The sequence below is a fragment of the Eubalaena glacialis genome, chromosome 2, assembly GCF_028564815.1.
Source record: "Eubalaena glacialis isolate mEubGla1 chromosome 2, mEubGla1.1.hap2.+ XY, whole genome shotgun sequence".
NCBI classification, from domain to species: domain Eukaryota; kingdom Metazoa; phylum Chordata; class Mammalia; order Artiodactyla; family Balaenidae; genus Eubalaena; species Eubalaena glacialis.
The window spans coordinates 133,189,159-133,206,202 of NC_083717.1; the positions used below are offsets into that span (position 1 = coordinate 133,189,159).

The following is a 17,044-nucleotide window of genomic DNA, read 5'->3' on the forward strand; positions in this document are numbered from 1 at the left end:
ATTTTTTGTTACTACTGAGACTGTGTCTACATTAGAATTCCTGGTACCTCTGGCTTTGTTTTCCCATGAGTTCTCTGTGGCCAGAGAAGGAGAATTATGAACATAGTGTTTATCAGCAGGAGAACTAGGCCACTGCATATGGCTGTCATCTGCTCTAGGCTTTGGTGACCGCATATTTCAACATATATTGCAATCATATGATGATTTCCACCCCATCTGACAAGTCATCCAAGGAACTTTGGTTACATGCCTTATCTCATGTTTCATGAGGTTTTCCTGGTTATTATCCAATATTCAAGTTGAGTTAGGCAAAGGCGTCAACAGGTCAAATAACTGAGTTAGTTCATGCAGTGAGCCTTAACCTTAAACTGCATCCTGTAACTTCCTTTTGGAGAGGGCTCTGTCCTAAGGATCAAGAGCCTCTACCCTGGTTTCATGAGATGACGGTGCCACACTTCAGAATATTTTTTTTTTCTAATTTCATTTGCCTAAGATGCCATTAAAAAAATTAAACCTTTGTATTTGCGTGCTGATCTTAGGATCCAATCTCTTTTTTTTTTTTAATTTTTTTAAAAAAATTTATTTATTTATTTATGGCTGTGTTGGGTCTTCGTTTCTGTGCGAGGGCTTTCTCTAGTTGTGGCAAGCAGGGGCCACTCTTCATCGCGGTGCGCGGGCCTCTCACTATTGCGGCCTCCCTTGTTGCGGAGCACAGGCTCCAGATGTGCAGGCTCAGTAATTGTGGCTCACGGGCCTAGTTGCTTCGCGGCATGTGGGATCTTCCCAGACCAGGGCTCGAACCCGTGTCCCCTGCATTGGCAGGTAGACTCTCAACCACTGCGCCACCAGGGAAGCCCGGATCCAATCTCTTATTCTGGGAATCTCAATAGATTACTTTCTGCTGAAATTTTCTGATTTGTAGAATGTAACCAACCATACCATCTCTTCTCTATCTCTCCCAGATGCTATTCAGCCAAGTGAGATGAGATCTGTGGCAATGCTTTGAACCCACAATGGGAACAGTGTAAATCTGAGATGTCGCTTTCATTATTACCGATACTACTATTAAGTTATTGACAGAATGGGGAGCATGATATAGGATGCAGAAGACCCTGGATGAATGCCTGCCCCAACAAACACCAGCTATGAGGTGCTGGGCAAGGCCTTTAACATCTCTTATCAGTTTCCTGACCAGAAAACTAAAGATCATACTCCCGACCTTTCTACCTGCCAGGGTTCTTGTGAGTATCAAGTGAAGTAAGATATGTGGACACATTTCACAAAAGGGCCAAAATGGCAAACATTGATTGGAATATAATCACTATTATAAAAACAGCATCTGAACCTTCTCCTTTCTTCCAGTTTCAAACCACCTGAAAGAGCTGGAGGAGAAGTAAAGCTAGAGCCATGAGACTAGACAAAAAATTCACGGGCTGCTGATGAGAGCATTGTAACTGGGTAACTAAACAGATTCCTAAGCAGGAACTGAGTAGAAGCTTATCATAATTCACACTCATGCATGCTCCAATGGCACTTGACTCATGGGATTTACAGAGAAAACGTAGCAATCTAAACCATAAGCAATTAAATTTAGTTTAAATGCATGTACGTGTGCATATGTATGTATGTATCTTGCCAATGCTTTCAACTTCTTAACAGTGTTCTAGAATATTAAAAATCCATGTGACCTTTTTCTTTCTGAGGAAAATAAAACGAGATCAAATATGCATATGGCCAGGAATAGAAGACTTCCTACCAAAAAAATAGTATATTGGAAGATGTAATTCTACAAAGTCAGAGACACTAGCTGAAATCAATGATGAAGATAAAATATTAACTCCTTTAACCTTGTCTATGTCAAATCATCCTTAAGTTGTTTTCTACAATAAGAGAATCAGACAAAGGTAGAAGAGTTTTTGGCGATTTTCTTTCTCATTCTCATCTGAAAATGTTCAGTTCAACAACCTAGAAAAAGGATTCTGGCTTTTGTAAACACATTTTTCCTCCCAAGATGACTATGCATCCAGCCCATCAGAAATCCAGAATAAGTTAAAATGAAGGCCTGGAAATATTTTCAAATGGACATCTCCCACTGAGATGTGAAATCCCCTCACCCCCCATTAACAGTCTATAAAAACATGAAGAATATCTGCTCAGGCTCTGAATCGAGACACCAACCTTCCCAAAAGACAACTACTTCCACCCAAACAACTGGTCCTCCCTTCCTTCTTGTCAGCACTGCTCGCTGAGAGAGGCCGTGTTTGGTCTCTTAATCAGACCTTGCTGACGGGCTGACATCACTGCAAACGTTTTCACTTACTCTCTGGCAACACTTAAATCCTTGCCAAAGGCCAGTCAGTGAAGTCAGAAAGCACTGTTAGTGCGAGGCTGGGGGAGTGGGAGTGTGACTGTCAGCTAGCAATCTGTGGTGATGACAGGAGGCAAATCTAGGAGCTGAAACCATTTTAAAGGTCACTCTGTGGGCAGAACAAAAGACCTCTAATTTAGAAAAGGAAACAGAACTCTGGGACATGGAAGCACCAGGACACTGCGATTTGAGCACTCTGAAAATTCATTATCCACTCCCTGATTGTAAAGACTACTTTACAACCCAATACAGCTTAAACCAACAACTATTTGCTTTAGCAGCAGTGTAAAATAATTTGGTAAAATAGAAATGCTAAATAATGTACTAGTGGGTTCAACTGCCTGTTTTTTAAATTTATTTTTTATTGAGGTAACATTGATGTTAATGATAATTATGTAAGTGTCCTGGGTACAACATTATATTTCACTTCTGTATACACGATAGCATGCCCACCACCAAAAATTTAGTTCCCATCCGTCACCATACAGTTGATCCCTCTACCCATTTCATCTTCCCCCCATCCCTTCCCTTCTGGTAACCACTATTCTGTTGTCTGTGTCTACATGTTTGTTTTTGTTTGGATTGGTTTGTTCATTTATTTTCTTTGTTTGTTTGTTTTTAATAGCTACTTTATTTATTTATTTATTTTTGGCTGTGTTGGGTCTTCGTTTCGTGCGAGGGCTTTCTCGAGTTACGGCAAGTGGGGGCCACTCTTCATCGCGTGCGCGGGCCTTTCACTATCGCGGCCCCTCCCGTTGCGGGGCACAGGTTCCAGATGCGCAGGCTCAGTAGTTGTGGCTCACGGGCCCAGTTGCTCCTCGGCATGTGGGATCTTCCCAGACCAGGGCTCGAACCCGTGTCCCCTGCATTAGCAGGCAGACTCTCAACCACTGCGCCACCAGGGAAGCCCTGTTTGTTTTTTATATTCCACATATGAGTGAGATCATACAGTATTTGTCTTTCTCTGTCTGACTTACTTCACTTAGCGTAATACCTTCAAGGTCCATCTGTGTTGTTGCAAATGGCAATAATTCATCTTTTTAAATGACTGAGTAGTATCCCATTGAAAATATATATATATATATATATATATATATATATATATATATATATATATATCACATCTTCTTTATTTTAAAAAAATGTTCTTCTTTAGTATTTTTTTCTCCTTACCCTTCATTTTTAAAAAGTTTTCAACCTTGAATTGCTAAATAGAGTTTAAAATTCTTAGCATAGCTTTCCGTGAAAAGCTATTACATATACTTTAGGACTAAAATTTTAAGAGTATAATATACTAAAGTATTGATAAATGATTTTTAAAAGGAACACAGATCATCAGAGAATAGTAATAGTAGGCCCATGCCTGGATTGAGGTCATCTCTTTTCTGTCTTTCTAAAACTGGAGAAAGCTTGGGAGAAGACAATGGCTTCAGTCTATTGAACACCGTATTCTGGACCTGGGTCCATCACTTATAAGATTTGCCAGATGGATTTGCTATGGTTTCATTCTCCAAACTCTCACCTGCTATGTTTTTTTTTTTTCTTGTTTTCCTTTTTTCCTAACTAAAGAGGACGTTTGTTCTGCCATCTTTAAGAAGCCCAGGCAGGCCAGGGCTGAACTCCGCAGTGTGGGAGCAAGAGCAGTGGGGACTGTCTGCTTTCCTTCTCATCACCACTTAAAAACAAGGGAGCAGGGATGTAATGCACAGCATGGCGACTACAGCTAACAAGACTGTACTGTACCCTTGAAAGTTGCTAGGAGAGTAGACCTTAACGTTCTCACCGCACACAAAAGTGGTAATTACGTGAGGTGATAGGTGTGTTAACTAGCCCTACTGTGGTGATTATTTTGCAATAGATGCATGTATCACACCATCATGTTGTGCACTTTAAACTTACATAAAGTTATATGCCAATTATACCTCTATAAAGATGGAAACAAAAGAAAACAAAACAAGGGAGCACTCCAGGGAGGTCCAGTAGGTACCAGGAAGGGCCTCTTTGGAAAAGTAAAAAGGAGAGGAGAGAAGGTACTCAAGGCACCAGGAAACTCATCACAGAAGGCACACTGCACATCTGGCACCCACCAAAGATCAAATTCATTTGGGTAAACCAAGCTTGCAAACCCAGTGAATACCCAGTGATCTATACATAATTGATTTATACTGTGGGTTATCTGCTTAGGGCTCTGGGGTACGGTCTGTAATTATTCATCTGAGTAAAAATTCTGCATTCGTTAAGTGGCAGTGAGTCCTCCACTGGATCTGTTGTCAGATAAGAGGGACCAGCCCGAGGATCCAGGGACCGGTGATGCCAAGAATCACCTGCTCCACTCCAACTTGGCAATACTGGGTAGATGAGTGGGTTTCTGTTGGATGAGAAGTCGGGTCGAAAGGAGAGAGAAAAAGTAGCAGCAACTACTGGGCCTTGTGAAGTTGGAACTTGATTTAGGTGGTGAGGCTGCTGATTGCTCAAATAACAATTCTTGGTAGTGGGAAGAGTTATCTCCTCCACTGTCTCTTCAAATCCAATGCTTGCCCTCACTTCCATGTGAGAGTGAGAGACAGTTTCCAGACACTACTTTACTTAGGAGGGTTTTCTATAAGAGCGGGTCTTTCTATTTACAGAGGTTGCTTTAAAATCACCTGGCCCTGTTAGACTAGGTAAACCACTTTTTAAAAGGCAGACCCACCTAGACACCAAATTAAGCTAAAGATCTTGGAGTGAGTCCACCTGTAAAAAGAAAAATGTCCAAATCTTACCAAGTTGTTGATTTTTGAGTCGTAGACGCCCGCTTCATTTGTCTGTGTCACAAGCCACTCATTCCCCTTCTTAATGAAAACAAGAGGGAGTGATTATACCTCCTGGGGCTGTGCCATTTATGCCGTCTGAAAGGCACTTAAACGAGTGGCACATTATCTCACGCATCTGGAGTTTACCAAATTAGCCAATTACGCTGGAGCTCATAAAACGAGGCCTTAAATGTCATTTAACTAGAAAATATTATAATCACCAAGTGGTCTGATTGTAAGATGATACTTGGGGCAGCATCAGTGGTTACAGAAAACAAATCGTGAAACAAAACACAGTTCGAATGCCCCCCAAATGCAACCACATATTTTCTACAGTAATACTTTCTGAAGAATACCATATTTCTGAAGGCACCAGCAATCAACATGTTTCTCATTTGAAACTAAGTTTAATCTGACCTCCTGTTTCCTAGTTATTTGCCTTGGGCAAACCAATGCCCAAGAATTTTCCTCATAAGAAAACTAAGGAACAAGCAGGATGAGAGCAGACTGATGGAAAACCATGAATTCATCAGAGATATGGAGCTCTCTGCAAGAGATGGAACAATGGTTGGATTAAGAGTCTCGAGTTGTCAGAGGTTTGTGGTGCTGCCTCAGAATCGACAGGATTTGGTTGACTGACCATATACTGGTCTCGCATACTTTACTTGAAGGAAGAGATAAAAGCTGCTTTAAATTGGTATGTGATTTGAGGGTAGGAATACCAAAAGTTTTAGGATAGCTATTTAAAAATTAGAGGTTTACAGCCACTACTTCCACATTGTCTTCTTTTCATTTAATAAACAACAGAATTTGGTGTTTAATGAAAGGTGATACAGTGTAATGGAAAAACCATGGTATGTCACTAATACCTGTTTGACTTTGGGGAAGTTGCTTACCTTCTCTGATCATCCGTTACCTCACACAAAATACAGACATACATAATGATGCTGAGCTGTGTTGAGACTAGTGATGTGCTGAAATGGAAAAGTCCCTAGCACAGTGCCTGGTACACTGAAGAAAATAAATATGAGTTTCATATCTTTCTTTACCTATGTCACCAGAATATCTTAAGTTCTGTTTAACTCTTTTTTTCCCTTCATTTCAGAAAGAATGGCCACTAGATGTTTTCAGAGAAGGAAGAGTGAGGAGGTGGGCAGTCCTGGTTTTATTTTAGCATAGTTTATAATCCCCTCACCCATCTGTGAACATCTCAATCACTCTCTTTAAAGGAATGATAAGTACAAAAGAGACTAGAAGAACTCTCATGAGATACTCTGAAGCAAAAGGAAATTAGGTGTGATGCATGAACGCATGGTAAATAGAGATACCAGCTGCTATTTGCCAGGGGAGTTTACAAAATGAAGCTTACTGGTTTTGAAGGCACCTAATCAACTAGGCTAAATCTTCATGTCTTCTGGGCTCATGATTATAGTAGATGGACCTGTTAGTGTATTTTGTCAAACCAGAGAAAGATGAAGAATCATGGTGACGATGGAGGTACTCTCAACAGTGACAAATTCCTTCCCTGTCAGTTTTCTGCAATGACGACCTTTTTGGTAAAAGCTAAGTAAATATGACAATTCCACATAACAGAAATCCTTACTCAGAATTTGGAAGGCCTAGTTTTAAAAACTTAAGTTAATTTCACCTCTGTAAAGCTGGGTTGAAAAACTATGTCCTTAATAACAGCACAATGTATCTATGCTTTTAAGAAGAAAAAAAATCTTAGAAGCAGTAAAGGGATTCAGACCCATGTGAATGAGCTCTTGTCTCTTAGAAATGTGAATTCTGGGCTGAGAGGTGGGGAATTGCATCTCTAAGAATGGTGAAAATACCACTTCACTTTCTTACAGTGGGGAAATGGGAGCTCTGTGCAGATTCTAAGTGTATTAACAGACTTTAATGTTTTTAAACAACAGAAAAGGACTAGCTTTCAAAACCTTTAACTTGCGGGGCTGGGGGAGTTAGATAAGAAGAACCAGGAAAGATGAGCTCTCTTAATTGTTAATAGTCAAACTGACTAGCACTATCCTCCCTGCAGGCCACAGAGCAAACTGGCCTCTACGCACCTGAGTGAAAAACCATCTTTGAAAGCAGAGTATACTCTAAAAGCTAACTAAGAAAATCAAAAGGAACTGTTTTGCTAGGAAAAAAATTCAACACAGCATGTGTTAAAAGGTTTTTTTTTCTTTTTTCTTCCTCTTTTTTTTTTTTTTTTAAACTTAAGGCTATGAAATGCTCTTGCTCTGTATCAAAAATAACAGGCAGCTTTTTCTTTTGTATTTTTACAAATATTTCCATCTTTAAGACTGGAGCTTTCTGACTTTTGCTAACAACATGTCCAGATCTAAAGGCATTACAGAAAGAATGTCAATTTGCTTTAGAAGCAATTAAACATACAATCGAGGAAAAGGCCAATTTTACTATGCAGGGACCACACATACTGCATGTTTGTTACATTACTTGATATCAAAGCAGAAACATCAAATTCTTCCTAAAACACACTTGAAATGAAGAGTCTGGCTAAGGAACTCCCACATCCAATTCAAAGATATCTGTTACAGTTTACAGAACTTGGCAATGCTGACACTATTGTTTTACTGGAAAGAGATAATTTATTGACTATATAATACACTATGGTTTCTTCAATTTTATATATATGTACTGGGTAAAATGGACATGATTTTGATCCCAACTGCCATAAATGTGGGCACATTATCAATGACACTTAGGTACCACATCACCAGAGGAATAGCAAGAATTTGCTGATTCTGTGTCACTAGATGACCTCAAAATATTTAATCAGCCTTCAGGATCATTATCATAGCTTCAGAGGGAGTGGTCTATAGCAAGAATTATCATCTTTCTTTTTCATTTTGCATCATCATGATGTTGGTGTGATGACTTTCATTCATTTGTTCAACGTGCATTTACTAAGTATCTCTACTCAGTGCCAAACACAGGGATAGGGAAAACAGAGGGAAATGAGACATGGCCCTCAGGGAAATGTATTCTTGAGGTGGGAGAGGGGAGACAGACAGAAAACAAACTCAATAAATCAGGGTGGTGCACGCTATATAACAGATCTGTGCACAGGGAATGAGCCTGGAGAAGAAGCAAGGGCTGTCCTAGGAAGGGCTCTGTACACCTGATAAGGAATTTAGACTTTACACTGCAGGCCATATTTTTACATATTCCTGAAACACTCTAAAGATAAAATAATTAAAACAGTATGATACTGGCACAGAGATAGATAAATTAATGAAACAGAATAGGAAATAGAGAAACAGAATAGAAAATTTAGCTGATATATATGTGGAAGTTTAATATACAAAAAAGCTAGCATTTCCAATTAGTGAGTAAGGAGTGGATTTTTCGACCAGTGGTGTTTGGACAACTGAATAACCATTTGAAAATAAAATTTAATTCCTATATGCCATACTGCACATTAAAAAAAGAAATCACAGATGGATTAAAGATTCAAATGTAAATGTTTATAATCTTGGGGTTAGAGGAGGATGTCCTTTTTTAATGTGCCATCAAGGTCAGATATCACAAAGGAAAAGATAGATATAATCACAAAATCACAATCTTCAAAATCACAAACTTCTGAAAGGTGTAAGACACTATAGTTGTAAGACAACTGACAAGTTGGGGAAAATATTTGTAATTTATGTAATAGTTAAAGGATTAGTACCTATAATATATACAGAACTCCTACAAATTAATAAAAAAATCTAACCTAAGAGAAATGGGCGAGAGACACAAATAAGCAATTCATGAAAGAAACAATACCTAATGATATAAAAGTATGCTCAACCCCAGTTACAATCAAAGGAATACTATTAAGACACTTTTATTTTTCACCTATTAGATTATAAACAGGAGACGCATGTGAGTGACAGATATAACAAATAACGATTGATAATGTCCAGTGTTTGAGAGGGTGTGGAGAAGTGAGAACTCTCAAATACTAAGGATATAAAAGTCAGTACATACTTTTTGGAAGATAATTTGGCAACATCTATGATATAAAATGTGCATATCATTTGATCTTATAAGTCCATTGCTAGCAACTTTAAAAAATAGAAATATATATATATATATATATATATATATATATATACATACACACATAAATGTGAAAAAATAGTATGAGAATACATACTGTACTATTGTTTATAATAGTGAAAATATGGAAACAACCTAATGGGCCACCAAAGGGATCAATTTAATAAACTGCAGTATGTAGATAAATAAGTTACTATGCTGTTGTTAAAAAGAATCTATTGGCATGGAATGACATCAATGACATATGTTTAATTAGCAAAATAGTAGCCCCAGTATAATCTGTTAAGAGAGGTAGTGAACTACAGAGGTTAGGCACATGGGCTTTGGGGTCTAGCTCACTGGATTTGAGTCCCAGCTTCAAGATTTACCAGATATGTGAAAATTACTAACTTTTCTGAGTCTTGGTTTCTTCATCTGTCCAACTGGAATGGATCCTAACAGAACCTACCTCAAAGAGCTATATGGAGAATTCCTAGTACATAGTAGAGGCTAAACATGTACTAGTTGTTATTATTACTGTTATCTTTTTGGTATAATTATTATTTTCAACCAATTCTCTTATGAAAACAACTTCAAAAAGCACATCTAACATCCTTTGGAAAATTATGCTCAATAGAGGCTTTAACTGAATCTATACATCAAAGACAATTTTAGTTTATGTAACAAAAATATTCTATTTATCTGATCATCTAATAGATAGGATGATGAACTTGACACATCAATTTTTGATAAAGATATGTTTTGACTGAATATTCATAAACCAGAATGCAAACAAGGAACACATTTGGGCGCTATATTTAAGAATCAAAATAAAGAACTATCACATTTAGATATCCCCAGTTATAAGAACTTTAAAAAGCCTCAATAGCACAAAATAAAAATTCTCCTCTAGTCATCAAACTATTATTAATAAAGGATATTATTAACATCCTTTTTGTGGTAGTTTCTATCATATACATATTTAATTTTCAATCGTATTATCAGGGAAAACACACACAAAAATAGGAAGACACCCTTTTAAATATTTTTCCCTACTAAGACTAGGAAAAGAAATCATTCAAAATGAGAAAACATGTTATGTAGTAATATATTAAAATGCCCACATCAACATAGAGACTATATATAAAGAACCATACATACCCTTCTGTGCGGAAAATCATTCGAAAGCTGTCTCCTAAGCTTTTGTAACTGTTTGGATCAGTTGCACATCTCTGAATCTGGAACCTAGAAACAAAATCAAACAAACAAACAAAATACAAGTTAAGGATTTTGCCAAATGGCTTTTCTCATTTTTCAAAGTCTTAGGAGACTCAGCCTTTTCAGATTAATCTAAAATATTCTGGGTTTTGCTACAGATTTTACTGATTTATTTGTCTTGTATAATCTTTACCTTATTTTTGTAGCCTTTAAAATTATGATATTTCTCTGTACTTTAATAGAACTGCAGAAAGAGTTTTTTTCATCTGTTTCTTAGCTAGGCAGATGCACCCTGAGGCATTTATGCTTTTTTCTTTTGCGAAAAGCACACACAGATGTCATAGATTGTTTTAATGCATAATTCAGAAATCTGAAGATGCATATGAAACAAATAAGTAGCTCTATTTCTTATCTTAATTAGTGCTCTTTGATGGTAATTTAATACAAAGTTTAAAAATACAGAGCAGCTAATATGGCCTAACTTTGATCCTGATTATGAATTTGGAATTCATTCTGGCAGACAGGAGCCTGCGTTTAGAGCAAGAATTCGGGTCGTACCGTGATACAATTTATTATCAGTACTTCATGATGGAGCAGAGTTGGTCACTAGGGGTAGTTCAGGTTACCTGGACCTTCACAGAAGCACAGTGCTCTGCACGTAGTTTGCGCGCAATAAAAATGTATCCCATTTTGGAAAGCCAAATTCTTTTTTTTCTTCTTCTTTTTTGGTATGGTCATGCATCTCAGAACTCTAACCTTCAAAATGTGGAAGTTCCCAGTATGAGGGTCTTATGTATTTTGTATCTTACCCTGGGGTTTGTTTCTAATGAGATTTATGACAAGTACTGTCATTTCCCTACACCCCAGTTCTCCATTTTCGGTTTTCTTTAGGCTGCCTACTCCTTGGGTTTAACCTTCTTGTCCCAATTCTAAGTTAAGCCCCTTCTTCCTTCTGTACTTCCCTCCACAGTTTTAGCAAGCCTTTTAAAATAGAAATTCTCGGAAACACCTCTAATATTGTCTACTCTAAGATGCTTTTCTCAGATTGTTAGATTTATGACATGAACATAACTTCTAATTCTGAGAATGATTTATTTTATAGTTCTAGGCCCCAGGGAATTATGCTGAAAACTAACACATATATCACAGAGAAGTGTGAATATTTCGCTTTGATTGAAGTGATTGGGCATATGAACAGAATAAGTAGACTATAAGACTGGAAAGTGAGGCTGGATTACATTTGACTTCGTAAAGTGGAGAGTTGCTGAACGTGATTGTGCAGGAGAGTAGCCGTCCTGAGATGAAGGAGTTGATTCTTCCAGTAGAGTACTTGAAACATACAAATTCCTAATAAAATATTTATTGTCTGATTGGGTGAATTAGAATGGGAGTATGGGGGGCAGAATAATGATGAAGGCAATTATGATAGTCTGGGTGAAGATAATGATGCCAGAATATGAATGGAGGAAACAGAAATGTAGTAAAAGAGGTGAGCTTGCTGGGTGATCACTTTTCTCTTTAAATCAATGGGTTTTTTTAATGATACATTCAACATGATCCTCTCTTGATCCTCATCAACCCAGCAAGTAATATTCCACTGCCCTAGACTTACTATTGCCAATGTTTACAATGTCATAAATATTCATAATGTTTTTGCTTGTCAAACTTACATCTCTATTGGCATGATCATTTTTAGGAGGTTAGTTTCTAGGCAAGAACTATATCCCTAAAATTTAAATTGCATGGAGCTTATCAGAAGATCATGAAGCTTTACAACTAACTCATTTAAACTGTTCTGGATCCAGCGGTGCATTTGGTGTGTGTATAACCACTGGCCTAGAAGACTCAGTAAGCAGTTCTGTCTAGAATCGAGAACATGATTTGATGGTCAGGTAGGTGGACCACGTTTGGTATTTCTGGACTACTGTATGTAGATGAGATAATCTGGGACTTGGGATACAAATGAATTAATAATGCTAAACACAAAACAGTACAATGGAATAACTACATGTAAGTTTATACAACAAATAATTTTGGAACATAGAGAGCGATTTCCAAAATACGACTTTGATTCTAATTCAAAAAAGAATCTCCATCTCTGCATTTGCATATTTGTAACCTACATTCATTGTTGAGTATGAAAAATTTCTTATGTCTAACGTTCAAGAGAATAACTTAAAATAGTTTTATATATTATAAAAACATTACATGCTTATAGATTTTTCTCATAATAACTGTAATAATTTTCATTAAGTTCATTTCCCTCTGTCAAATTCCTTTCTGGATACTTTTCTCCCAAATTACCAAGTATTTTTAAAATATTTGCCATATGAAATAAGATGCTATAGGTTTTACAAAAACCCAGGGCATTATCCCCACTCTCAAGAAACACAGTAAATAAATGAGAAAAAATTTTTACAATAAAAGGGAAAATATCCAAAATGTCAAGTAGCATCAGCACAAGTTGCCCAGGTGTTCATCAGAGGGAGCAATTACTGCTTTCTGCAGAGGATCAGGAAGGATCTCAGGAAGGAGAAGGGATTTAAGCTGGTCCTATAGGATTCAGAGAGGCAAAAAGAGTAAGCCAGGAGAAAGCATTTCAGGTGGGGAATTGAGAGAGGGAAAGATGTCCTTTTAATAGAAGTGAAAGAAAAGATCTCCCACCATGACAACCTCCCGTGTTTCGTTCAGGATGGATGTTACAGCACCCTGCTGGTGGCATTCAGCTGCTCAGGGTGGATGGAGACCTGAGCGGGTTAGAGGAGGGTGTTTATGAGATAAAGTCAATGACCAATACAGAGCGTTTGGCCTTTTCCTCAGCGGAGCATTTCAGCTAACTCTGTGGCCATCTCACAGTCATGTGACCCGGTCCTAGAAGGAACTGTGAGTCACGAGAGGGACCAAAGCAAGTGAATCCTAATGGCAAGAAAATTGACCTTAGCTCCTCTTTTATTGATGGGGTTAGAGACATCAGCTTTGTCTATGATGTCTGCATGTTTCAGTAATACCAAGGTGGGTCTTCTGTCAGCTTACACAAAAATGAATACAGAGTGCAATTACTTCTTAATTAACTAGTTATCTAACTTGGCTATTGGAAGTCTAGGCACTTCACTCATTAGTTGCAATTTCTTTCTTTTTTCAGAATCCAACAGATAATATTTCTAATCCACTATTCTCAGTTAATGAGTTCTTGAATACTTACTATGTATTAGGTACTCCACTATTTGGGGCATTATGAAGAAATAAGATATAATCCTGCCCTTTAGAAGCTTATAGTTATGTGAAGGAGATGTACAAATAGATGATTACCATAGGCAAGGAATAATGTTTAGGAATAGTATTTCAGAGTATCACATGTCAGCCAATGAGTTTTACTGGCACTGAATAAACACTAGTATTACTTTTACTGGAGATGATCTTATCTATGGCTGACAGAAAATAGTATCAATACTATGCAGTGACATTAGAGGGAAGAGGGAAAACGGGAAGGATATATTTGGGCTAAATATCTGTGATTAAACTTTACCCTCCCACTTTAAAACAGGCAGCAAGGACAGTCAGTGGAATCTTTGAGGAGTGTTCCATTTAGAAGCTGACTGTCTGATGAGTGATGCTGTGTTCATTACAAACAGGAGCGGCAACACCAAATAGCATCACATGAGGAGAGTCCACAAGCTGTGTTGCAGAGCAATGCAAAAGGATGGGCAGGCATGGTACATACTAATTCCTCTGTAAAGCCTCCCACCATTCCTTACTATCCTAAAGCAGCTAGAGGTCCCATTAAACAGGCTAAGGCAAGCACAGCTGTCTCTTCTACTGCACATCTCACTTACGGCATGTCTGCACTCCGCAGAGAAAGTCCATGCTGTATTTAGTTCCACTACACATGACTTATTCTGATCACAGAGTTATCAGTTCTTCTAAGGAATCTGTTTCAAGTTGATATAATTACAGTGCATTTTGGTCAATCATGTAAAACAGCAATTTCCTTCTTCGTCTCCATTACATTTCAGCAACTTAAAAGGTTTCTCTCGAATTGAGGCTTTACATCAGCATTTTCCAAACTGCGTTCTGTGCTAACAAATTCTCTCTATGCTCGAGGAGACAATTTTCCAGTTACGTAATAGAACTCTTTGTAAAATTACAAAGGCAAAGCCACACTACTCTAAATACAATCAAGATATCTAGAAGAAAAGATTGGACTTTCCCATTGTCCTAATAAAAGCAATTTAGCCACATCTGGAATCTCCATCTGAGGAACTTCTTTTATTAGAATGAAAACTTGCTGCCAAATGGGCAAACTGGACAATGGAGTAATACTTAAGAAATATTCAGTGCCTAATATCAGGTCAGAAAGAAACACAGGGAAAGGAGTGTGGCTCAAACCCTACACTCCATTGCCCAGCAGCCAGTGGTCCCATCTGCCATGGAGCCAGGGAGCCTGGTACTGCACACTCTTACAATTGGGAGGGAACAGCCCTACCATCCACCACACCATAAATATGAAGCAAGTTATTGCGGTTACGACAGGGCAAGGAAGAGCTGCTCAATGTTAGTGAGCAAATGTACAAGCATATTTTTAAAAGCAAAAGAATGTTCTCACTCACTAAAATATTTTTCTTTAAACTGGTCAAGAACAATTACTGCACTATGTCCTCCGACTTAATTGTGTGCTTAGTCAGTGATACCAAAGTCTGTTGTTGACTCTTAGCACTGTTAGAAATGCCACTTTAGGCATTCAGCTTGTCTGCGCACTTCCTAAGATATCATAAGAATGATACGTGTTGAGAAATACAATGACTTTATTACTGCCTTAAAAGCTGTAGAGTGAGGCTGTTTGAAAATTCCTAAGTCTCACATTTATGCAATGCCTTTATTTTCCAAAGTAAATTTTACATCTATCATCTTCATCTACTGTTGGCTGATGGAGTCTATACTGGGAAGTGGAGGCTTTAGGGCACACACACACACACACACGCATGCACATATATATATGTATATATACATGTATATGTATATGTAATCTATATATTTATATGAAGGGCAGCAATTGAGTTGCAAAGAGTCAGATTGGGGTAGGGGATAAGATTTGTCCTGAAGCTATATTTGCATAGCACATGCTCTGCTTTTTAGTTAGATCATATGATTATTTGCGGTGCTTTAGGGTTGAGAACTGATGGAGATTTGGGAATGGGGGCAAAAGCCATCCTAACCCATCCCTTTGGCATTGCCACCAATCTTAAGCAAAGCAGTGAGATAGGTGGGTTTTATTTCTAGCATCATCTCCAGATCATTTTCCAGTCCAAGAGTATTCTCATGCTCTCTCTTACCTTCCCCTATTCAACCCTGCTCTCAGAAAAGCATTCACACCAATCATTTATCCTTATCGTGGCTTTTAATTTGATATGCTGTCTTCCAGAACTTGTCCCCTGTTAAAGGGATTTCAGCTCTCAAGGAGGTGGCATGAAGGTCTGGTTTTGTTTAGGGTGAGGATGCAGGGGTACCTTTCCCACCAGAGACAGCCCTAAGTGGTTCTTTTTTTCCTGAGTGGAATTTTATGCTACCATAATGCACTGCTACATAAAAATTACACCTTTGTGTCAAAGGAGGTGAGGCACTTGGGAAACTGAGACATTGACTAGGAGCCACCAGTTTCAGCTCCAGTGCTGTCATTGATAAATAGTGTAAACTGGTGAGAACTGTAATTTAACCCCTCTTTGCCTTTCTCCTCAGTGGTAAAATGGCACCACAGACATTAGAGGACACTTTGATTTTGAAGGGACGGTGACACACTAACTTAATATTTGAGTTTGTTAGCCATAACAAATGTCTCTTCTCTCGAAGAGACATTTCATTGTGTTTTGTAAAGTAAAGCTCCAAATTCCATATTTTATAAGGGTGGGAGACCGTTAATAAAAATTGTACACTGTCAATAAGTGGTGATGAGCCTAATGAAACTCCCTGCAGAGATCTTTGTAAATGTGCTATGAACAAAGATTATTAGTAATTACCAGAATGTTACATGTGCTCCTTAATAAACACTTAAGAAACCCACCAATGAATCAGAGATTAACAGACTAAAGGTTTGCAATTACAGAACACATTAAAAGGATAACTGTAGGAAGATTAAATAAAGATTTTAATTCACTGTAATTAGCCTATCTTACTGAAATAAGATGTTGTTCCTACAGAGTATTTTTGCTTGCTTACTGGTTCGTTGAGCATGGGCAAAGTCACTGAACATGCAAAGACACGTTTGAGGCTTTGAAATTTAGGTGTACACGCCTATGTTACAAACTTTGGAAAAAGGCCCTAGAAAGCACATCTTTAGAAAAATTCCAATCATGTATATTTGTTTCTTTCTTTCTTTTTTTTTTTTCCTTGGCTGTGTTTTGGGTCTTCGTTTCTGTGCAAGGGCTTTCTCCCGTTGCGGCAAGCGGGGGCCACTCTTCATCGCGGTGCGCGGGCCTCTCCCTATCGCGGCCTCTCTTGTTGCAGAGCACAGGCTCCAGACGCGCAGGCTCAGTAGTAGTTGTGGCTCACGGGCCTAGTTGCTCTGCGGCATGTGGGATCTTCCCAGACCAGGGCTCGAACCCGTGTCCCCTGCATTGGCAGG

The 17,044-nt window shown here is 38.2% G+C and overlaps 1 protein-coding gene across 1 annotated transcript in view; it reads right to left on the reverse strand.

Annotated features, from left to right (window-relative positions):
- SLC25A21 (solute carrier family 25 member 21) overlaps nucleotides 1–17,044 on the reverse strand; it is a 520,353-nt gene that overhangs the window by 144,198 nt on the left and 359,111 nt on the right. Inside the window, exon 3 of the mRNA XM_061182462.1 lies at nucleotides 10,372–10,455. Coding sequence (XP_061038445.1) covers nucleotides 10,372–10,455 — 84 coding nt within the window. The remainder of the gene's footprint in view (nucleotides 1–10,371; nucleotides 10,456–17,044) is intronic.